Below are 22,731 nucleotides of genomic sequence, written 5' to 3' on the forward strand. Positions count from 1 at the left end.
AGTATAACGGCTGTGTGGTCCCATGCTGTTTATACTTGCGTACTATTGTTTGTACAGATGAATGTGGTACCTTCAGGCATTTGGAAATTGCTCCCAAGGATGAACCAGACTTGTGGAGGTCTACAATTTTTCTTCTGAGATCTTGACTGATTTATTTTTATTTTCCCATGATGTCAAGCAAAGAGGCACTGAGTTTGAAAGTAGGCCTTGAACTACATCCACAGGTACACCTCCAATTGACTCAAATTATGTCAATTAGCCTATCAGAAGCTTCTAAAGCCATGACATCATTTTCTGGAATATTCCAAGCTGTTTAAAGGCACAGTCAACTTAGTGTATGTAAACTTCTGACCCACTGGAATTGTGATACAGTGAATTATTAGTGAAGTAATCAGTCTGTAAACAATTGTTGGAAAAAATGACTTGTTTCATGCACAAAGTAAATATATATATATAATAACAAGTATGATTAAAGACAGAGTGTGTGTACCTGAACCGCATCCTCACTGCCGGAGCAGGCCCCTCTATGGATGAGGGCGTTGCCAGTGTCGATAACCCCACGGATGCGGTCTGCGTTGGCATGCAACTCCGCCTCGAAGGCCTGGTGCTTCTGGTGCTTACTCTGAGCTCAGGCAAGGGAAGGGGTGAGAGAGTGGGAGTGAGAACTATGGGAGGGAGTGGGTTGGTGGTGGATGGGTGACATCTCCCTTAGATTGTGTGAAAACACAATCCGGTAGGCTACTTAGAAATAATGTGTTGGTAAGGGTTGATGTACAATTTGAAAATAAGGAGGCTGAGTACATGTATATATATTAGAATGGAACTTTTATAAGTGGCAGTCATTTTTCATGCATGTTTGGAGAGTAAATGTCTCCTAACTTGGGGCTATTGTTGATGGATATATACACACATATATACACTAAGTCTACATCCAGGAGATAACTGTAGGACAAAATCCACACAAGGTGAGGTCATAATTATTATTTTTTTAAGATGAGGTCACAAATGTGAAATTCAGACACCACCAAATGAGGACAGACAATGTGTCGGACTGACTTCTACAAGACAACACCAAGGTGACAAACACAAAATGGAGTTGGAACAGACTCACAACAGGGCCACGACAAATTTTACTTTTCATGAGTACCGAGAAGAGGTCAGGGTCTTTTCAAAACTCGTTCCACAATGTTTTTACACCCCGAGAGAGAGCAAACAATAAAAACCTTATGCGAGGTGTCTAGGCTAGGGCTGTGGCGATCACGAAATTGTCAGCCGGTGATTGTCAAGCAAATAACTGGTCGGTCTCACGGTAATTGACCGTTAATTAACAAACACATTTAGCATCTCCACACACAGCCTACAAGCCATTTTTTTAAGTCTAAAAAATCCATGTAATATAGCCTATACCTTCACAATAAATCCATTATTTATTTTAGACAGGTCTAAAGAAGCATGATATGAAGAAAATGTGGTCTGTCAGAATAAAAGAATAGCATACTCTGAGTTGTCCTTATGTTAGAACCTGATGTGTCTATGCCAAATGGCTGCGGGCTATACTAGTTCATTTAGCAGACAAGACTCAATTGCATGGCATTATTGTATATTATTTTATAGTGTGAAGAATACAATTGAACAAAGCTGAATAAAATATAAATATTTTCTCCAAACGATTTGAGGGGGTGCGCATATATGCGGCTAATGTGTGTTGAGGTTAACAAAGAAATAGGTATTCCTATATGCTTAATTTAGAGTTATTAATGTAACTTTAGTTGTTCTACAAACGTTGAGCTACATGTTTTGATTTTTAATACATTGTAAGGCTGCATGATGCGACTCTAATGATGATTTGAAAAAAGTAGCTTCAAAAGGCATGAGCCCTGCAATGCGCACCTCGTAGTAGGCTTTAAGCGTGAATGTTCCATTTGTGGAAAACACCATTATCAAAAGTGACTGCAAATGCAATTATGTATGTATTGCTTTTATTATAAAAGGTGCATTTTAATGGTGAAAATTATCTTCCCCAAACTTGAAACCCCTGCGCTGCTTATGTATGCCAGTTAGGCTCTACGCTTGTAAAGCGGATTAATGTGCTTAATTTTAAGAAGTTATTTGGCCACTTTAGTTGTGATACAAAATATATAGGCCTATAGGCTAGGCTACATGAGGTGTGCGACTATAATTAGAAAAAGTTGTTGCAAAAAAAGGCATTGTTTCTTACGCTGGGCATCAATCACCAGTGATAATATATAATTCACAAGTGATTGTCTGATTGGTGACAATATTAGCCTTTTCTTGATTTAATCTTGTCTTTTGATATGGTAAATAATATGAGACATTGGACCATTATCAAGCACCTGTATGGAAACAGGGCAGTGGAAAAAAGACATGTCATCTATGCACTTAAATAGCAAATGGAGGACACTTTTCCCTGTGGTTTATTTTCATGCCAGACAGGTAGGCTAGTTGAGAAATAAATATGGAAGCCCTTGCCTATAGAAAGCTGATGGGATCCTCTTTTTTTGTAGAGACCATCACCATTTTCTCACGCAATTGCATAGCCTATAGAAATGTTACACAACTTGAGCTCTGATTATATTTTCAATAACATTTGCATTGATGTCAGAGTGATTAGAGGGACAATAGAGTGCTGAGTACCAGGCAGTTAGCAAGTTTGGTAGGCTACTAATGACCAGCAGCAGAATCAGAGCTTGGAGAAGCCTGATTACTGTGACTAAATGGTCATGTGGAATTTGACCGCCGGTGTGGCGGTAATACGGTCACCGCAACAGTCCTAGTCTGAGCTATCCTTGATGTTTGATAGATCTTTGACAATACTTATTTTACGGCTAAAGTATGGTTTTTGTTCACAACCATGGCTGCAGCTAGCATACATGTCTCTACATTAGCTACAATAAGGCAAGGCACAACAATTCTAAGCTGGAGGTCTCCTCTCTCTCCCTCTCAGGTCAATGTATTTGATACACTACAGATTTGCTAAATTCAATTTTACATTGCAGTTCTGATAGATGGAAGCCGTTTTTTTTTATACACTAAACGTTTTATAAAATGATATGTCAAGTTTCTGTTATATTAAGATCAGAACATGTTTAGACATTTCTCAAGATTTATAGGAATATTTAAAGAAAAGCAACAATATGTGGAGCGTGTTTGAAGATGACCATACCTCAAACAAGCAAAAAAAGAAAACCACAATATGGAAGCCACGACCAGCAACTACACAAAGTGACATTTGCTAAAATGATAACAGAACTACAGTCATGTACAAACATGTGCGTTGATGGCAGAAGATGGGGGGGGATGAACACATGAATGAAACCCATACAAAAAAAGAAGCAGGCACTCGCGAGTGCTGAGGAACACGGAAAATAGACAGACGGGATGGCGTTCTACATCAAACAAGGCAACAGACGTGGACATATAACAGGAAACCTACTTTGGATGTTAGCTTAGCTGACACACTATTCAACTTACCAGCAGCTTCGACAGCTATAAACAAGACAATAAAACAGAGGAGAGATTCAGTCCCATATAGACACAACACATGGGGTTGGTTCAGTAGTCACAGGAGTAGAAGTAGTAGTCATTGTTAACAAGGAGCGACAAGACATTAAATTGCAGCATTAAAACCACTGGCAAGTTAGATGTCATTCAACGTATATTAACAAACCCTCACAAAACTAACCATCTATTGAAACAAAAATACAATGAAATAAGTCATTATTTGATCGTGATCTATTGAACAGGTCAAAGTGTTTCATCCGACAAGAAAGTCTTGACAGGCTAGGTAAAAATTAAACCTAACCACTGCCAGAGGGTCAGATATGTGTTATCCTACTAATGGGTATGGGGCAGTAGGGTAAACTGACCCTAAATATGTGGATAGGGGCAGCCCATTGAGATGGTTAGAGGGCGTACTTCCCATGGTAAAAGTCTTCCATGGAGCTGCCCATGCTTATCATTGCCTTTTGTGGCAAGTGTGCCCTCTATGGGGCAGCGTGCTCAAACCTCTAAGGGTGGAGCCCTGAGATGCTGCTAGCCAATCCTGTACCTGGATGTTGGTGGGGTCCTTATAGGACTCGTCTGTAGCTGTCTGCAGCTTCTCGCTGATCCAGGCCTCTATCTCGTCCACGTCGCGGCTGAACTGCTGCAGCGTCTGGGACTCGCCCAGCTTGGAGCGCTTCTCAATCATCTGAGCCTTCAGACGGCGCCACCTACAGGCCGGGAGGACAAACACTTAAGACTTGAGCAACAACGAACAGGCAGACTGTGGGCATCTAACTAAGTCATACACACACAAAAAGAGAAACTGACCTGTCCAGGACTTCATTGCGACGGTTGAATATCTCTGGTTTGGCATAATGATCAGCGCCAACCAGCTGGTCTGCAAAGGACTGCAGAGCAGCGATTTTCTCCTCCTGCACGTTGATGGCCTTGTCAAAGTCCTCGTGTTTCTTGATGAGAGCCTCCACGCTGTCCAGGGAGTCACCCTTGTCGTCGCTGGCCAGGAAGGCCTCGCGAGCCGCCATCCAGTTCTCAGCCTGTTCGCAGTCGCGGTTGAACAGCTGAGGGAGGAGAGCAGAGAGAGGGGAAAAGAGAGAGGTTATTCACGGGCAGTGGGTGTTGTATAGAGGCTAGTAATTGTTAAAAAAAAAAAATTTGGGAACTTTTTTTCTGTGGGTTGGTAGACACACAATAGATTAGGCCTTGTTCAAAAGGTGTCAGATCTGGTGCAACGGAACATACCCTTATGGGGACACAGAAACATGTCCTTGAGTCCAAATAGCCAAAAGTCACTGAGACAAAACGTTTGGTTTTGGAAGGATTCGTCTGGTACTCTTAAATGTGCCAGAAGCAAAGATCAGCAAGAGGAGGTTTCTAAGAGGGGGTTTCTAAGAGTGTGTGTGCCTGCGTTTATACCTGGAGCTCCAGGCACTGGTCGAGCATCATTCGTCTCTGCACCCAGGCCTTCTCCAGGTCTGCCCTCTCGTGGTCCAAGGCCTCCAGCTTCTGCTGGATCTCAGGACTGGCATAGTGGCCGCGCGCCAACAGCTGCTGGCCAAACTGCTCAAAGGCCTGGAAGGTGCCCGCACGGGCGTCGATCTCAGTACGGTGCTCCTAGAGAGAAGAAGGGGAGGGTAAGAAGGTGTATTTGATGGATAAGAACTTTGTGTATGTTGATATGTGGGATCAAACTTATCTGGTGTCCGTAAGGAGACAGTGGATGGACGGTACCAGTGCAGTGTGTGTGTGTGTGTAGAGGCAGTACCTGGTGTCTCTCTAGCAGGGCCTCAGCCCCGGTCACGTCCTTGGCCAGCTCTTCTGAGGACACCAGGCCTCGGATGCCGTTGATCCAGGACATGAGGTCCCTGAAGTCGGAGAGGAAGCGCTGCAGGTCGTGGGAGTTGCCTAGCTTATCCTTTCGCTGGTCGGCGCGCCCTACCAGGCTGCTCCAGGCCGTATTGAGCTCTGTGCACTTCTCCTGGATGTCGTCCACCGCCTCCGGGTGGGACTGGATCAGACGCTCCGCTGTCTCCCCCAGGGAGTTCACCTGGAACCAGAAGGAAAAGGGTCAGTATCGTCTCTAAACAACAGAGCAACGAAAGTGTGCGACTGTGTGTGTGTGTGTGTTTGAGAGACCGACTGTGTTCACTCTCACCTTATCTCCCAGGGCAGCCAGGTCTCTCTCAAAGCCCTCGTGTTTGCGCTGAAGGGCCTGAACGCTGGCCAGGTCGTGTCCATAGTTGTCTGTGTTCAGCGCTTGGTTCTTCTCCTCGATCCACTCCTTGGTCTCATCCGCATCCCTGAGGACAACAAAAAGCAGCCATTTCAATTTTGACTCAACACCAGCCATTTTTTTTCATGTGCATTGTAATATTCAAATCCACCCACAGTTTCTTGCTCTCAACTGTGTGTGTGTACCTGTGGAACCTCTGCACTTCGTGGGCACTGCCCAGCATGTTACTCCTCTCCTCGGCCAGCTGCTGCAGGGATCTCCAGCGGTTGTTCAGCTCCTACAAACACACCCCCAGAAATGTATCACCCAATCACAGAGCTAGATGGAACATCGCCAGGAGTCAATCACTCCCTTTAGGCCTCTACCCAGGTTTCTGGAACCCAGTGCTCCAATTTAGCTGATTCAAATTGAGTGAATGTTTTAATGTATTGATAAGTTACTTATTTTCAGGATTCTATGATATATAGACTATTGGTTGTATATCCTCCAGGTTAGGATAAATTCCATTTGAACTCAAATGAAAAATATATATATTTTATTTATTAATTGAATATGGACTTGTTTGCATTGACAGTTACAATGGAGCCCAATCCTGGTAATCTTGACTTAAACTGATATCAGTGGTGAATATCAATCGTGAATCACAAAGTGCTCAAAGATTCAGTTTGTGCTCTGTGTGTTTGACAGAGAGACTGACGTAAAAGGAGGGTGTTGAACACAGATGAGGAGTTGGTGATGAGGAAGAAGGTAAGTCAGACAGGGAGAGGGATGCATGGTGATGAGAACACACAAAATGGAGAAACAAATGACAACAAAATGCTAGGGTTACAAAGATGGTGTTGAGGCATATTTCAATGCGTTTTTGTAACAGCCATCCTTCCTTCTGAAAACAAAATAACAATGGTTAAAGAAGAGGGGGGTGAGACAAATGAAAACCGTAACGAGGAACAAGGCCATTCAATGACATCGGTCACATGATTAGAACAAAAAACGATGTAAGGAGTGTGGACACGGAGACCAGACCAGGACAATGTGCAAGACAATGGAACTACAGGACGACAACGAACGCACGGCAAGACCACAATGAGACTGTTGATGGAAGGGCTTAGTCTCCGGAATAAACATGATGCAGGTATGAGACGAGCCAGGAGGACATAATGCAAGGGAGGAGAAGGGGGTGCGATCAGGGGCGGGACAGATGGAGTGGTCTTTAAAAATCTTACCTTGATAGTATTAAAGTTAGCCGTCGTTTGAACAGCCAAGCGTACATTCTACAATCAAAGATGAAAAAATCAGATCAGGAGGGCAGAGAGGAAAAGGGGGGAGGAGGGATGGAGGATGGAAGATTTGGAAAATAACAGAAAACACCACACCAGTCACCATGTTAGTGCAGCAGGGAGGTAAAAGCAGCCCATGTCTTTACACGGTTGCCCAAGAGACCACCAGCACCATCACCATGGCAATAGAAGACCAGCAGAACCTGAAGTGGACACTGAACCCCAATGTGAACTGCTACACATACAGTGCACTAGGTAATATGGACATTTATGTGCCGGGTGTGTCCATAGAGAGACATATAATACTGTGTTCTAATTCATTTATATGGGTGAGTCAACATGTGTCTGCTTTGGTCTTTTCAGGCTGCTTTACATTTAAAAATGACCTGATTGAGGAATAATGTTTACCCTAATGAGTAAACAGCTAGTAAGTAAACAGAGTAGCTACAAAAGTGGAGTACAGCTACTCTGTCTTTTATAAACTGGGTGGTTCGAGCCCTGAATGCTGATTGGCTAACAGCCGTGGTATATCAAGACTGTAAACCACGTGTATGACAAAACATGTAATTAGAGAAGTAAAAATACATTGGTAACCAGTTTATAATATATGGCCAATATACAACAGCTAAGGGCTGTATCCAGGCAGGGGCCGTGTTGCGTCTTATGTAAGAACAGCCATACCTAAAAACAGCCATATACCACACCCCCTCCTCAGGCCTTATTGTTTAAGTAAACTTGAAGATTATATGGCGAGTACCACTGCCAGGTCTTCCATTCGTTTGTCTCTTGTTTGTGTTAACAAATACATCTTACATTAACTGATGTAAGCTCCTATGAACAAGGCTGAGTTAGTGGGCATGATTTAGGTTCATTCTAATAGTTTTGACTCCCACTGTGTCAAAACCCACAATACAGTTCAATCATGCTCAGGTTCATATGACAAGTCCAGATTGACAGGCTGCTGCATGCTGTCCAATCTTAGCAGTTGATGTCTGTTATGGACTAAAACAACGTTAAAATAAGGTCGGGAAACAAAATGTTTTGTTTGAAAGCACATGAAATCATGTTGATTGGTCTTTTTGTCAGAAGACGAGCGTCTTACCTTCCAAGGAGAGGCATTCTTGTTATCAGCCTCATCCTGTTGGAACAAAGAGCGGAATTTGTGTTGACGTTGATGGCACATCTATACATTTTGATTGCATTAACTTTCCTTACCAGTATAATGTATTGCAACTGTGAAATTGTCTTACCTGGCCAGGAGCAGATCCCAGCATCACTTGTTCCTAGAGAGGAGAGAAAGAGAGAGAAGACGAGAGAAATGTTGCCATAACTTCAGTTTACACATTTGAGTTTAACCTTTTTGGGATAGGAGGCAGCATTTTCACTTTTCGATGAATAGTGTGCCCAGAGTGAACTGCTCAGTCCCAGATGCTAATATATTCATATTATTATTAGTATTGGATAGAAAACACTCTGAAGTTTTTAAAACTGTTTGAATGATGTCTGTGAGTATAACAGAACTCATATGGCAGGCGAAAACCTGAGAAAAATCCAACCAGGAAGTGGGACATTGAAGTTTGTAGTTTTTCAAAGCTTGGCCTACCGAATACACGTTGAGATATGGATGAGGTTGCACTTCCTAGGGCTTCCACTAGATGTCAACCATCTTTAGAAACTGGTTTGAGGATTCTACTATAAAGGAGGGGCTCATGAGACTTCAGTGGTCTGGCAGAGAGCCTCGGTCTCATGACGCGCGCTCCCGACAGAGTTACCTCTCGTTCTAGTGCTTTTCTGAAGACAAAGGAATTCTCTGGTTGGAACATTATTGATGTTTTATGTTAAAAACATCCTAAAGATTGATTCCATACATCGTTTGACATGTTTCTAAAGGACTGTAACGGAACTTTTAGAGTTTTTGCCTGGATGAAGTGCCTGCGACTCATGAAGATGGATTACTGGGCTGAACACGCTAATAACAAGTGGCTATTTGGACATAAATGACGGACTTTATGGAACAAATCAGTCATTTATTGTCGACCTGTGATTCCTGGGAGTGCCTTCTGATGAAGATCAAAGGTAAGTGAATATTTATGGTGTTGTTTCGAACTTTGTTGATTCCAAAATGGCGGATATTCCTCTGGTTCTTTTGGGTTCTGAGCGCTGTTCTTAGATTATGCTTTTTCCGTAAAGTTTTTTTATTTTTTTTTATCTGACACAGCGATTGCATTAAGGATAAGTCTATCTTTAATTCTGTGAATAACACTTGTATCTTTTATCAATGTTTATTACGGTGATTTTGCAGAAATACTCATATGTTTTGGAATTAAAAACATTACTGCAAGTAATGCGCCAATGTAAACTGAGATTTTTGGATATAAATATGCATTATCGAACAAAACATACATGTATTGTGTAACATGATGTCCTATGAGTGTCATCTGATGAAGAACATCAAAGGTTAGTGATTAATATATCTATATTTCTGCTTTTTGTGACTCCTGTGTTTTGCTGTGTTTTTTCGACTTGGCTATGACTGAACATAATCATATGTGGTGCTTTCGCTGTAAAGCATTTTTGAAATCGGACCCGATGGGTAGATTAATATGATGTTTATCTTTCATTTGCTGTATTGAACTTGTTAATGTGTGAAAGTTACATATTTCAAAAAAATATTTTTGAATTTCGTGCGCTGCCTTTTCAGCGGAATGTTGTCGAGGGGTTCCGCGCTAGAAATGTTTGATTATTTGATTTGTTTCAAATAATGTACCAAATTACTTTTTACAAATCCTCATAACATTCACTCCATTTGCTTTTATCATTGACCTAATATGAAAAGTTTTTAATATCTCTGCAGTGGTTGGCTACACCATCCTACCTGAGCTTGGACCATGGTTGCCTCCTCGGCCATCAGGCCCTCAGACTCCAGCTCAGACGCCACCTTGTTGATGTCCCTCAGACGAGACTCATTGGCCTTCAGGTCCTGGTAGTCAAACAGACAGAAGACAAGACAGTCAACACAAAACTCATACCAGTATTCACCAATGTACTGGGTGAGATGGGACAGCATAGATTAGAAGAACTGAGTAAGTATAATACACACATTGCTCCTGTGGTTGAACATTTTTAAATGCTTCTTAGTCCAGTAAGTAATCTAGTATCCTTCTCCTACTACTGGTGGCCATGTTATGTGCGGCATACCTTCTGGAAGTCGTCAAACTTCTTCTGCAGCACCTCCACCTGCTCCAGGTCGGAGCCCACCTCCTCATTGGTGAGGGCTCCCTCCTTCTCGTTAATCCACTGCTGTAGTTCGTTGGCCTCGCGGAACAGCATGAACTTCTTACAGCTCTTCTCCAGCATGTCCTTGCGCTTCTCGCCTAGCTCCTGGAGAGTTCCGTACCTAAAAATACAGGATAAAGGCTTTCAGAATTCCCTGTGTGAGGGGGACACTGGGTAGTGGAAATAACGCTGAAGTGTCAATACATTATGATCTACAGGGAGAACTGAGCGCACTAGGGTTGTTGCCAAAATTATATTTCAATTTGGATTAATAATTTAGCAAATCTTTAAATACCAGTAGACCTCCAGGGTCAGCCCTAAAGTGCACACCTCTCCACTGTGATAGCTGATGTGTGGTGAGCTTTCTGGCGCAGCACAAAATGGATGCCATGGCATCCCTCAGGTGGTTGCTACACATTGGTGGTGGATGAGGCGATTCCCCCTTACTATGCTCACAATTTCATAAGATGCCATCGGAATGACATAATCAGCCAGGTTTGTAACATGGCTGTCTATGATGCAGAGTGAAAAACACGTCTATACGCTCTCATGGAAAAACAGAATGCAAGTGAGCTCATGACACCCACAGGCAAGCTGGGAGAAAAAAGGAGTGAGAAAGACAGATGAAGCTTCTATCCATCTGTTGAATAGAAGATAAGTGATGGATATAAGAGAGAGAGAGAGAGAGAGAGCGTGCACACTGGAATCACAATCACAAGGACCACGGCATCGACATGGGTATTGATTGACATGGGTATTGATTTAGGGAGTGGCAGGAATGGCAAATGGCTTTGCCCGTGGCGATGCGTGGTGGCTTCGCAAACACGACACCTACGGGGACACTGGTCCTACTCACAGTTCCTCCACCTGCTTCATGCGTACAGACACACTGCACGCCTCCTTGGCCAACGGCCTGCTCAGTCCAGAAATGACATGCGCAGGCAGGCGTTAGTGGTTAGAGAGAAACAGAGATAGATGGAGAAAAAGGCAAAAGGCCGTTAGTGATAGATAGAGAGAGAAAAAAGTGACTGGGCTGTTTCACTAAGGAATAGAAAGGGAAACAAAAATAATTTGAAGAGAGAACGAGACAGAAAAGGGAGAGCGAGACAGAAAAGGGAGAGCGAGACAGAAAAGGGAGAACAAGACTGGGGCATCAAAGAGGTAAATGTTATTGGGTTGAGCTCACATGGACTTTTCTTCAAGTCAGGAAACGTTAGAACACAATACACAGTTAATTAACCCATTAGGGACAACACGTCCTAAGTTAAAGGGGTAAATAACTATACAGAGATGCAGGAGTGTACTGAAGAGAAGTACTGGGGATAAGGTATTTTGGGACTGGCTTAGGTGGAGGGAATAGAAGTAGTCCCTTACTGGTTCTCAATCTGATCCTGGCGCAGGCCGATGCTGCCCTGCTCATCCAGCAAGTTCTCTCTGGAAGAGGACTGGGTGGGATCCAACTTCTTGACGTAGGCTGCCGGAACAAAACCCTGGCGGTCATTCACCTCCACCTTCCACCAGTCCTACAGCAGGGGAGAGAGGGGAGGTCAGGAGAAAGGACCACAGGAGAAGACATGCTCTTTTTATCCCCCATAAAATATTAAGATATGTCCCATACTCTCTTGCCTATATCCTTCCAATTCTTTCCGTTCTACATCAAGTGCCTCGTCATGGGTATGACCTAGTAGTTGTTTCCGGTACAAGGCTTTTGTTCAATCTCACTAAGATGCTGTGTGTGTGTGTGTGTGTGTGTGTGTGTACCTTGTTAGTGCTGTTGAGCAGGGTGAGGATGTCTCCCTTCTTCATGGTGACCTCGCGGGGGCTCTTCTCCTGGTAGTCATAGAGGGCCAGCACCAGCTCTTTACCCGTCTCATCATCGGTGGGAGCCACTTGTTGCTGCAGGTGAGATTAAAAATAAGGATTATAGGTGTAATCTAGAAGATGTCAACATAAAAATATCAGGTTGTGTATATGATAGACCGGGAGTAGAAAATAAATTATTGATTTGTTGGACCTCTGGTTCTCAGATGTTTGCATGGATGAGAAACTCAGTTTTATTATCCAAAGAATGTGAACGAGCTAGTTAAGGCATTCATAAGCTGAAAAATGGTTCATATCCATTTTACAATAATGCTAAAGATACAATGTGGGTTCCAGACTTACCCTACAGGTTTGGGCCTGCTCCTTCAGAGCCTGGATGCTGCTTCCATAGGCACTCAGATCAGACATCAGGGCTTCGTGCTTCTTCAGCAGGGCCTGGGGAAGAACAGAAAGGGGTGAGTGTCCTCTCCACTTTACATCCTCCAACCTTCTACATCCAAACCTATCCTCAAACAAAGTATTCATTCATTAATTTACCCACCTAGATAGTCAAATGTCCCTTTCCGCCTCTCTTACCTCAGCAGAGTCCTCGTCCTTGCCGTAGTCGGGGCTGCCCACAATGGGCTCCTTCTCCCTCATCCAGGACTCTGCCTCGTTGGCGTCGGCAAAGTACTGCTGGGCCTGCAGCGAATCCTCCAGGTCCTGCCTGCGCTGCCCGGCCTTGCCCTTCAGGGTGTCCCAGCGGCCGTTCAGCTCCTCCAGCTTCACCTTCACCTCCTCTCCGGCAAAGTGACCTAGTGGGGACCACGGGGAGAGGTGGATAGTTAATTTATTAGAGGGAAAATCATTGAAAAAATATATTTTACAATAACGACCTGGAGAGCGGGGTTGGGACAATTCCATTTCAGCCCTTTCACTGTCAACTGCGTTTATTTTCAGCAAATTTAACATGTTATGTTCATACAAATATTTACACAAGATACAACAGACATAAACTGAACAAGTTCCACAGACATGTGACTAACAGAAATTGAATAATGTGTCCCTGAACAAAAGGGGGGGTGTCAAAATCAAAAGTAACAGTCAGTATCTGGTGTGGCCACCAGCTGCATTAAGTACTACAGTGCATCTCCTCCTCATGGACTGCACCAGATTTTCTGTGAAATGTTACCCCACTCTTTCACCAAGGCACCTGCAAGTTCCCAGACATTTCTGGGGGGAATGGCCCTAGCCCTCACCCTCCGACCCAACAGGTCCCAGACGTGCGCAATGTGATTGAGATCCAGGCTCTTCGCTGGCCATGGCAGAATACGGACATTCCTGTCTTGAAGGAAATCACGCACAGAATGAGCAGTATTGCTGGTGGCATTGTCATGCTGGAGGGTCATGTCAAGATGAACCTGCAGGAAGGGTACCACGTGAGAGAGGAGGATGTCTTCCCTGTAATGCACAGCATTGAGAATGCCTGCAATTACAACAAGCTCAGTACAATGATGCTGTGACACACCGCCCCAGACCATGACGGACCCTCCACCTCCAAATTGATCCCGCTCAAGAGTAGAGGTCAACCGATTAATCGGAATGGCCAATTAATTACGGCCGATTTCAAGTTCTCATAACAAACGGTATTTTTGGACACCGATTTGCCGATTTAAAAAAATATATATATATATATATATATATTTTTTTTTTTACACCTTTATTTAACTAGGCAAGTCAGTTAAGAACACATTCTTATTTTCAATGACGGCCTAGGAATGATGGGTTAACTGCCTTGTTCAGGGGCAGAATGACTGATTTTTCACCTTGTCAGCTCGGAGATTCGTTTTTGCAACCTTCCGGTTACTAGTCCAACGCTCTAACCACCTGCCTTACATTGCACTCCACGAGGAGCCTGCGTGGCAAGCTGACTACCTGTTACGCGAGGGCAGCAAGAAGCCATGGTAAGTTGCTCGCCAGCATTAAACTTATCTTATAAAAAACAATCAATCTTAACATAATCACTAGTTAACTACACATGGTTGATGATATTACTAGTTTATCTAGCGTGTCCTGCGTTGCATATAATCGATGCAGTGCCTGCTAATTTCTCATTGAATCACAGCCTACTTGATGATTTAACAAGCGCATTTGCGAAAAAAGCACTGTCATTGCACCAAGGTTCCTAACCATAAACATCATTGTCTTTCTTTAAAACCAATACACAAGTATATATTTTTAAACCTGCATATTTAGTTAATATTGCCTGCTAACAAGAATTTCTTATAACTAGGGAAATTGTGTCATTTCTCTTGTGTGAAGTCCATTTATTCCTAACAAAGGCCGTAATTAATTTGCCAGAATTGTACATAATTATGACATAACATTGAAGGTTGTACAATACAACAGCAATATTTAGACTTAGAGATGCCAGCCATTAGAAAAATACGGAACGGTTCCGTATTTCACTGAAAGAATAAACGTTTTGTTTTTGAAAAAAATATCCGCCATGTTGGGTTTGTGCCCATAGGCGACGTTGTTGCCGGTGATGTCTGGTGAGGACCTGCCTTACAACAGGCCTACAAGCCCTCAGTCCAGCCTCAGCCTATTGCTGACAGTCTGAGCACTGATGGAGGGATTGTGTGTTCCTGGTGTAACTCGGGCAGTTGTTGTTGCCATCCTGTACCTGTCCCGCAGGTGTGACGTTCGGATGTACCGATCCTGTGCAGGTGTCGTCACACGTAGTCTGCCACTGCAAGGACGATCAGCTGTCCGACCTGTCTCCCTGTAGTGCTGTCTTATAGGCGTCTCACAGTACGGACATTGCAATTTATTGCCCTGGCCACATCTGCAGTCCTCATGCCTCCTTGCAGCATGCCTAAGGCACGTTCACGCAGATGAGCAGGGACCCTGGGCAACTTTCTTTTGGTGTTTTTCAGAGTCATAAGAAAGGCCTCTTTAGTGTCCTAAGTTTTTATAACTGTGACCTTAATTGCCTACCATCTGTAAGAATGACAGGATGCTCTCAACTGAGCATCTGTAAAGGTTTGAGGGTCTTAAGGGTCAAGCCGAATTTCTTCAGCCCCGAGGTTGAAGAGGCTCTGTTGCGCCTTCTTCACCATACTGTCTGTGTGGGTGGACCATTTCAGATTATTATTGATGCGTATGCCGAGGAACTTGAAGCTTTCCATCTTCGCCAGTGCGGTCCCGTCAATGTGGATAGGGGCGTGCTCCCTCTGTTGTTTCCTGAAGTACACAATCAGCTCCTTTGTTTTTTTTACATTGAGGGAGATATTATTTTCCTGGCACCACTCTGCCAGGACACTCACCTCCTTCCTCTGGGCTGTCTTGTCATTGATGGTGTAGGAATATGTCGAAGATAAATACACAACGCAGAAGATGAGTGGATGAGAGGACTAAAAACTAGAGTATTAATGGTCATTAGGGAATTGTAAATTGGAGTTCAGTATCTGTGGAATGTCACGTTTTCATTGGTTTGTATATTGAGTCGGGGGCAGTCCTCTGTGAATAAACCTATCTTCCTCCCCATGATTTGCTTTGGAGTTTGTGTTATTGAAGAATAACATCAGTTGCTAACATTGGTAATCAGGTCTACTATTGTTGTGTTATCTGCAAACTTGATGATTAAGTTGGAGGCGTGCGTGGCCACTCAGTCAAGGGTGAACAGGGAGTATAGGAGGGGGCTGATCACACACCCTTGTGGGGCCCCAGTGTTGAGGATCAACAAAGTGGAGGTATTGTTTTCTACCTTCACCACCTTGGGGGAGTTGCCCGTCGGGAAGTCCAGGACCCAGTTGCACCGGACGGGGTTCAGACCCAAGGCCCCAAGCTTAATGATGAGCCTGGAGGGTACTATGATGTTAAAGGCTGAGCTATAGTCAATGCATAGGTATTCCTCTTGTCCAGATGGGATAGGACTGTGTGCAATGCGAAGGCGATTGCATCATTTATGGATCTATTGGGGCGGTATGCAAATTTAAGTGGGTCTAGTGTCAGGTAAGGTAGAGGTGATTTGATCCTTAACTAGCCTCTCAAAGCACTTCATGATGACAGAAGTGAGTGCTACAGGGCGATAGTAATTGAGTTCAGTTACCTTTGCTTTCTTGGGCACAAGAACAATAGTGGATTTCTTGAAGCAAGTGGGGACAGCCGACAGATAGGGAGAGATTGAATATGTCCGTAAACACTCCAGCCTGCTGGTCTGCACATGCTGAGGACACGGCTTGGGATGCCGTCTGGGCCGGCAGCGTTGCGAGGGTTAACACGCTTAAATGTCTCACTCACGTCAGCCACGGAGAACAATAGCCCACAGTCCTTGATAGCAGGCAGTGTTGGTGGCACTGTGTTATCCTCAAAGCGGGCGAAGGTGTTTAGCTTGTCTGGGAGCAAGACATCATGCCCGGGACGTGGGCTGTTTTTCATTTGTAATCCGTGACCGTCTGTAGACCCTACCACATACATCTGGTGTTGGAGCCGTTGAATTGCGACTCCACTTTGTCTCTGTACTGATGTTTTGCCTGTTTGATTGCCTTACAAAGGAAATAACTACACTGTTTATATTCGACCAGATTCCCAGTGGTTCGCACTTTCAGTTTTGCGCGAATGCTGCCGTGTATTCACAGTTTCTGGTTTGAGTAGGTTTTAATAGTCACAGTCAGAACAACATCGCCTATACACTTCCTGAAGAACTCAGTCACCATGTCTGTGTATATATCAATGTTATCCTCAGAGGCTACCCAGAACATATCCCAGTACGCGTGATCAAAACAATCTTGAAGCATTGATTCCGATTGGACAGACCAGCATTGTATAGACCTTAGCACAGGTACTTCGTGTTTGAGTTTCTGCCTATAGGAAAGGAGGAACAAAATGGAGTCGTGATCTGATTTGCTGAAGGGAGGACGGGGAAGGGCCTTGTAGACATCCTGGAAGGGCGAATAGCAGTGATCAAGTGTTTTAGCAGCGCGAGTACTAGAGTCAATGTGTTGAATTTAAATGGAATTGACCCAACCTGCTAGATAGTCAACAGGTGAACAGTTGAAAAAGGTGGCAGTATACATGTTAGTAAGAGCCGACTTACCTTCCTCCACCATGGCCTCTCCCTTCTGGGTGACAGCCTTGATGCGGGGTTCGTGGCCGGCGATCTCCGCTTGCAGGGCCTGGTGCTTCTTCAGCAAGTTCTGAACGCCAATCAAGTCTTTGCCCCGGTTGGTGGAGGCGGCGATGGGCTCCTTCTCCCGGATCCAGGTCTCCTCGTCCTCCACATCCCTGAAGAGCTGCTGCAGCCGCAGCGAGTCCGATAGCTTCTGCTTGCGGGCAGCCATGGGGTCGCGAAGGGCGTCGTAGCGCGCCATCAGCGCCTCCTGCTTGCGCTTGATGTTGTCAGCGTCAAAGTGGCCCGCCTCCTGGAACTGACGCGCCTGGATGGTGATGCCGTCAATGCGGTCCTAGAGAGGGGAGAGAGAGTCAGTCAGTTAAGTGTTGGCAGTAAGTCAGTCAGCAAGACTTACCTTGTGCACTGACAGACAGTAGTCAACACAAATATTTGAATGCCTGAATATTGTAGACCATAATAACGTCTCTGCAACTGGGCTATGAAGGCTACTTGGAGTGGCAACTCCCATAAGTAAAATCACAGAGCATATATTTGCCAGTCAATCAAAAACCTTTAGATCAGCACAGTCCAGCTTTTTCTAGGAACTACCAGGCATGGACGGGATTCTTATAATTAGAGTAGAAACGCACTAGCTGCTCCCAGAGGTAAATGCAACAGTGTCTGTTAGTAGTTTTACTTTTTGGTTCTGAAAACATCTAGTGATGGCAGTCAGTCAGTCAGTTACCTAGCGGTGATTTAAGCAATAAGGCACGAGAGTGTGTGGTATATGGCCAATATACCACGGCTAAGGGCTGTTCTTATGCAAGCCGCATTGCTGAGTGCCTGGACACAGTCCTTAGCTGCAGTATATTGGCTATATACCACAAACCCAGAGGTGCCTTATTGCTATTATAAACTAATTACGAACGTTAAATAAAATGTTTTGTCATACACGTGGTATACGGTCTGATATACCACGGCTGTCAGCTAATCAGCATTCAGGGCTCGAACCACCCAGTTTATAAATGACAGTTAATCATTACCTGGTGTGCGGCCACATCGGCCTCCAGCAGGGCATGTTTCTTCTGCAGGTTTTGGACGCTGGTCAGGTCCTTGCCGTAGTCGTCGGAGGCCAGGTGGCCCTCCACCTCGTAAAGCCACAGCTCAATGTCCTCCACATTCCTGTTGAACTGCTGCTGCTGGTTAGCCTCACGCAGCTTGATGCCTGGGGGGAGGGGAGAGAGGAGAGGGTGGTGAGGAGAGGTTTAACCTCTTACATCTATGGGGGCGCTATTTCATTATTGGATAAAAAAACGTGCTCGTTTTAGGCGCAATATTTTGTCACAAAAAGATGCTCGACTATGCATATAATTGACAGCTTTGGAAAGAAAACACTCTGACGTTTCCAAACAACTCACAGACAAAGATATTGTCTGTGAGTGCCCCAGAACTGATGCTACAGGCAAAACCAAGATGAAACTTCAAACAGGAAATGAGCAGGATTTTTGAGGCTCTGTTTTTCATTGTCTCCTTATATGGCTGTGAATGCGCAAGGAATAAGCCTGCCCGATCTATCGTTTCCCCAAGGTGTCTGCAGCATTGTGACGTATTTGTAGGCATATCATTGGAAGATTGACCATAAGAGACTACATTTGCCAGGTGTCCGCCCGGTGTCCTCCGTCGAAATTGGTGCTTCACCTTCGGCTGCACGTCTTTTTCCAAGCGATTCAGAGGAGAAAGTAGACATTCACGAACGATATATCAATGAAGAGATATGTGAAAAACACCTTGAGGATTGATTCTAAACAGCGTTTGCCGTGTTTCAGTCGATATTATGGAGTTAATTTGGAAAACAGTTCGCCGTTTTGATGACTGAAGTTTCGGGTTTTTTTGGTACCCAAACGTGATGTACAAAACGGAGCGATTTCTCCTACACAAAGAATCTTTCAGGAAAAACTGAACATTTGCTATATAACTGAAAGTCTTCTCATTGAAAACATCCGAAGTTCTTCAAAGGTAAATGATTTTATTTGAATCCTTTTCTGTTTTTTGTGCAAATGTTGCCCGCTAAATGCTACGCTAAATGCTACGCTAGCTATCAATACTCTTACACAAATGCTTGTTTTGCTATGGTTCAAAAGCATATTTTGAAAATCTGAGATGACAGTGTTGTTAAGAAAAGGCTAAGCTTGAGAGCTAGCACATTCATTTCATTTCATTTGCGATTTTAATAAATAGTTAACGTTACGTTATGCTAATGAGCTTGAGGCTATAACTGGATACAGGTTTTTTTCATAGCCAAACGTGAACAAAACGGAGTGATTTGTCCTACACAAATAATATTTTTTGAAAAACTGAATATTTGCTATCTAACTGAGAGTCTCCCCATTGAAAACATCTGAAATTTTTCAAAGGTAAATGATTTTATTTGAATGGTGTTTTTGTGAAAATGTAGCTGGCTGAATTCTAGGCTTATAGCTATGCTAGCTATCAATAAATACTCTTACACAAATGCTTGTTTAGCTATGGTTGAAAAGCATATTTTGAAAATCTGAGATGACAGTGTTGTTAACAAAAGTCTAAGCTTGAGAGCAAATATATTTATTTCATTTCATTTGCGATTTTCATGAATAGTTAACGTTGCGTTATGCTAATGAGCTTGAGGCTATAAATAGGATCCCGGATCCGGGATTGCTCGACGCAAGAAGTTAAGGGTGGATGAATTAAGTTGGATGGTGTAGTGACTAAAAACTAGCTTAAAACATAAATGCACCTTTTTGCAGCGCTCCTCTACAGAGTAACTAGCGTCGCCACCATTTTATATTTCCTCCACTCGAGGCAAACTCAAAATGGTGGGCGCCATAATAATAACAACCTCACTCCCACTCATCTCACCTTTGAGCTCGGTGGCCTCCAGCAGCTTCTTCCACTGGGAGCTGACCTCGTCCATGCGGACCGACACTTCATCAGCGGCGTAGTGCTTGCCGTCCAGGAGCTCCTGTCCAGACTTCTGCAGTGCGTCGATGCGGCTCTGGTTGGCTGACAGCTCCGCCTCGAAGGCCTGGTGCTTCTGGACCTTGCCCTGCAAGTTGGACGGATCCTGGGGAGAACAGAAAGAGCAGAGAGATGGTGAAAGGAAGGGGTTGTTATAAGTATTAGGCCATAGTACTGGGAATAAGGAACTGTATGGTTCACAGTGGTATTGCAGCCTAATGGGATCCCACTGCAGTCTAGGAGAAAGTCACGTTGAGTATTGAAACCCCATTATAAAGTACTAAGTAGCTTACTAGCTAAAGTATACCACTTTAAAGTAGATAACTAACTAGCTAAAGTACATCACTATAGAATAGCTAGCTAAAGTAGCTAACTGAGAAACATTGATACCTTGTAGGCTTCGTCGGTGGCCGTCTTCATCTTCTCATTGATCCAGCTCTTGAGCTCGTCCGAGTCGCGGGAGAACTGCTGCAAGTGGAAGGAGTCCTCCAGGGCGGCGCGGCGGGACTGGGCACGCTCATGCAGGGCATTACGACGGCTCAGCAGCTGAAGGGTGGGTGAGATTTTATACAGAACACCCAGGATATGGTATAAGCAGATATAGGGCAGCAGGTAGCCTAGTGGTTCAGAGTGTTGAGAATCCCCAAGCCGACTAGGTGAAAAATCTGTTGATGTACACTTGAGCAAAGCACTTAACCCTAATTGCTCTGGATAAGAGAGTCTGTACTCTCTATTTTACAATTTAGTCATTTAGCAAAGTGCTACAAACAGGACACATTCTGGTCCTGATCATCGTATTCTACTTACAGCATCTCTACGAGTGGCCACATCCTCCTTGGCGTAGTGGTTGTTCTGGATCAGTTTGGTGGCAAATTCATCCAGGGCCTGGAGAGAGGTTAGAGATTAGGCGTAACATTTGAGGAGGAAAAGCTGATCTTAGAGGTTACTGTTATGTACTCACAGTGATCTTCTCCTCCTGGGCGCTGAGGGACTTCTCAAAGTCCTCGTGTTTCTTCAGCAGGGCCTCCACGCTGTCCAGAGAGTCACCAAGATCCTCGTTCAGAAGGAACGCCTGCAAGCACACAATAATTACTTCACACCCAAACATTTTTGGAGAATAATAATTTAAGTGTAATTAAGTGAGTATGTTATTGTGTGTGGATGGCGATACCTCTTGCTTGCTCATCCAGTTGTCGACCTGCTCCGTGTCCCTGTAGAAGAGCTGCAGGTCCATGCACTGCTCGTACTGCTGCCTGCGCACCTCCCACAGCTCCAACAGAGACTCCTTCTCCTCAGTCAGTACACCCAGCTACACACACACACACACACACACACGGATGGGGTTAAATTAATCTGTCCACAGGTCCATGTAAAAGCTTGAATTCCAAACCAAGGATAAAGAGACAGATAGCACCTACCTTCTCCTTGACCTCCTCTGAGGCGTAGTGTCCAGTGTTGAGCAGAGCCTTGCCGGCCTCGTCCGTGGCTTTGAAGCTGTCCTCATGGGCGTCAATCTCACCCTAAGGACCACACACACACAGTAAACGTCAGCAACATTGCAGGAAAGACTAGCATCACTGATTGAAGATCTGAGAAAATATATAGTACTTAATAACTGCAATTATATTAAAATTATTATTAGGATCAGTTTTCCTGTACCTTGTGTTCCTGATGGCGGTCGAGGAGAGCCTCAGCTCCAGCCACGTCATTGGCCAGCTCATCAGCGTTGATCAGGGCCTTCATCTCCGTCACCCAGCTGGTCAGGTCACGGAAGTCTGAAGTGTAGCGCTGCAGCCTGCAGGGGGCAAAACACATACAGACAGTCAGTCAGAAGATAGGGTTCTGCATACTTTCAACTAAACTGGAATTAAATGGCAGATAAATGTTTTGTTTGACCATGCTTTTGGGTAGTCGCTGTGTGTTGAGCGCAGTGGTGTTATGGTACTAACCCAGTAAAGTTACAGTACTGACCAAGTACGGTTACAGTAGGGACACTGCAATGTTATGGTAGTGACATAGTAACAATACGGTACTGACCCAGTAAAGTTAGTGTGTTCGCTGTTAGGGCGGCCAGGGTTTTACCGGTACCCACCTGTAGGAGTCGTTGAGGCGGGCGTGGCGCTCGGCGGCCAGCGTGCGGATCTGCTCCCAGTTGGTGATGAGCTCATCCCTCTTCAGGTGGATCTGGGAGGCGTTCTGGGGGTGGGTCTGCTGCAGACGTTCAGCCTCTCCGCCCAGAGTGTTGACCTTGTCCTCGAGGGCAGCCAGGTCTCTCTCCAGGCCCTCATGCTTGCGCAGCAGAGCCTGAACGCTGGCCAGGTCCCGGCCAAAGTCATCGGATGCCATGAGCTGCTCCTTCTCCTTGATCCAGCTAATGGTCTCGTCCACATCCCTGCAGGCCACATAACACTCTCAGTCAGAACAGAAAATCCAAATGTCTTGATCCTCTCAGTTGTCTTGTGGCTTCCCCATCACACACACACTCCAAAAGAAAACACACACCCAGCCTGTCC

The 22,731-nt window shown here is 44.6% G+C and overlaps 1 protein-coding gene across 7 annotated transcripts in view; it reads right to left on the bottom strand.

Moving 5' to 3' along the window:
* sptan1 (spectrin alpha, non-erythrocytic 1) overlaps positions 1-22,731 on the bottom strand; it is a 54,635-nt gene that overhangs the window by 14,527 nt on the left and 17,377 nt on the right. For 3 of the 7 annotated variants that reach the window (XM_064943317.1, XM_064943316.1, XM_064943314.1), the window contains exons 6-33: positions 22,311-22,610; positions 21,878-22,013; positions 21,637-21,738; positions 21,390-21,527; positions 21,180-21,290; positions 21,026-21,103; positions 20,609-20,764; positions 20,120-20,324; positions 18,268-18,449; positions 17,210-17,576; positions 12,706-12,923; positions 12,472-12,564; positions 12,070-12,204; positions 11,683-11,831; positions 11,165-11,221; positions 10,231-10,429; positions 9,908-10,012; positions 8,283-8,315; positions 8,135-8,170; positions 6,979-7,026; positions 5,941-6,032; positions 5,678-5,822; positions 5,288-5,569; positions 4,939-5,136; positions 4,333-4,583; positions 4,070-4,232; positions 3,493-3,507; positions 491-622 (exon numbers count right to left, since the gene is read on the bottom strand). In XM_064943317.1, coding sequence (XP_064799389.1) covers positions 491-622; positions 3,493-3,507; positions 4,070-4,232; positions 4,333-4,583; positions 4,939-5,136; positions 5,288-5,569; positions 5,678-5,822; positions 5,941-6,032; positions 6,979-7,026; positions 8,135-8,170; positions 8,283-8,315; positions 9,908-10,012; positions 10,231-10,429; positions 11,165-11,221; positions 11,683-11,831; positions 12,070-12,204; positions 12,472-12,564; positions 12,706-12,923; positions 17,210-17,576; positions 18,268-18,449; positions 20,120-20,324; positions 20,609-20,764; positions 21,026-21,103; positions 21,180-21,290; positions 21,390-21,527; positions 21,637-21,738; positions 21,878-22,013; positions 22,311-22,610 — 4,126 coding nt within the window. The remainder of the gene's footprint in view (positions 1-490; positions 623-3,492; positions 3,508-4,069; positions 4,233-4,332; positions 4,584-4,938; positions 5,137-5,287; positions 5,570-5,677; positions 5,823-5,940; positions 6,033-6,978; positions 7,027-8,134; positions 8,171-8,282; positions 8,316-9,907; positions 10,013-10,230; positions 10,430-11,164; positions 11,222-11,682; positions 11,832-12,069; positions 12,205-12,471; positions 12,565-12,705; positions 12,924-17,209; positions 17,577-18,267; positions 18,450-20,119; positions 20,325-20,608; positions 20,765-21,025; positions 21,104-21,179; positions 21,291-21,389; positions 21,528-21,636; positions 21,739-21,877; positions 22,014-22,310; positions 22,611-22,731) is intronic. The other 4 variants (XM_064943320.1, XM_064943319.1, XM_064943315.1 and 1 more) reach the window with 4 other exon arrangements.

Source organism: Oncorhynchus masou, chromosome 28, assembly GCF_036934945.1.
Source record: "Oncorhynchus masou masou isolate Uvic2021 chromosome 28, UVic_Omas_1.1, whole genome shotgun sequence".
NCBI classification, from domain to species: Eukaryota; Metazoa; Chordata; class Actinopteri; order Salmoniformes; family Salmonidae; genus Oncorhynchus; species Oncorhynchus masou.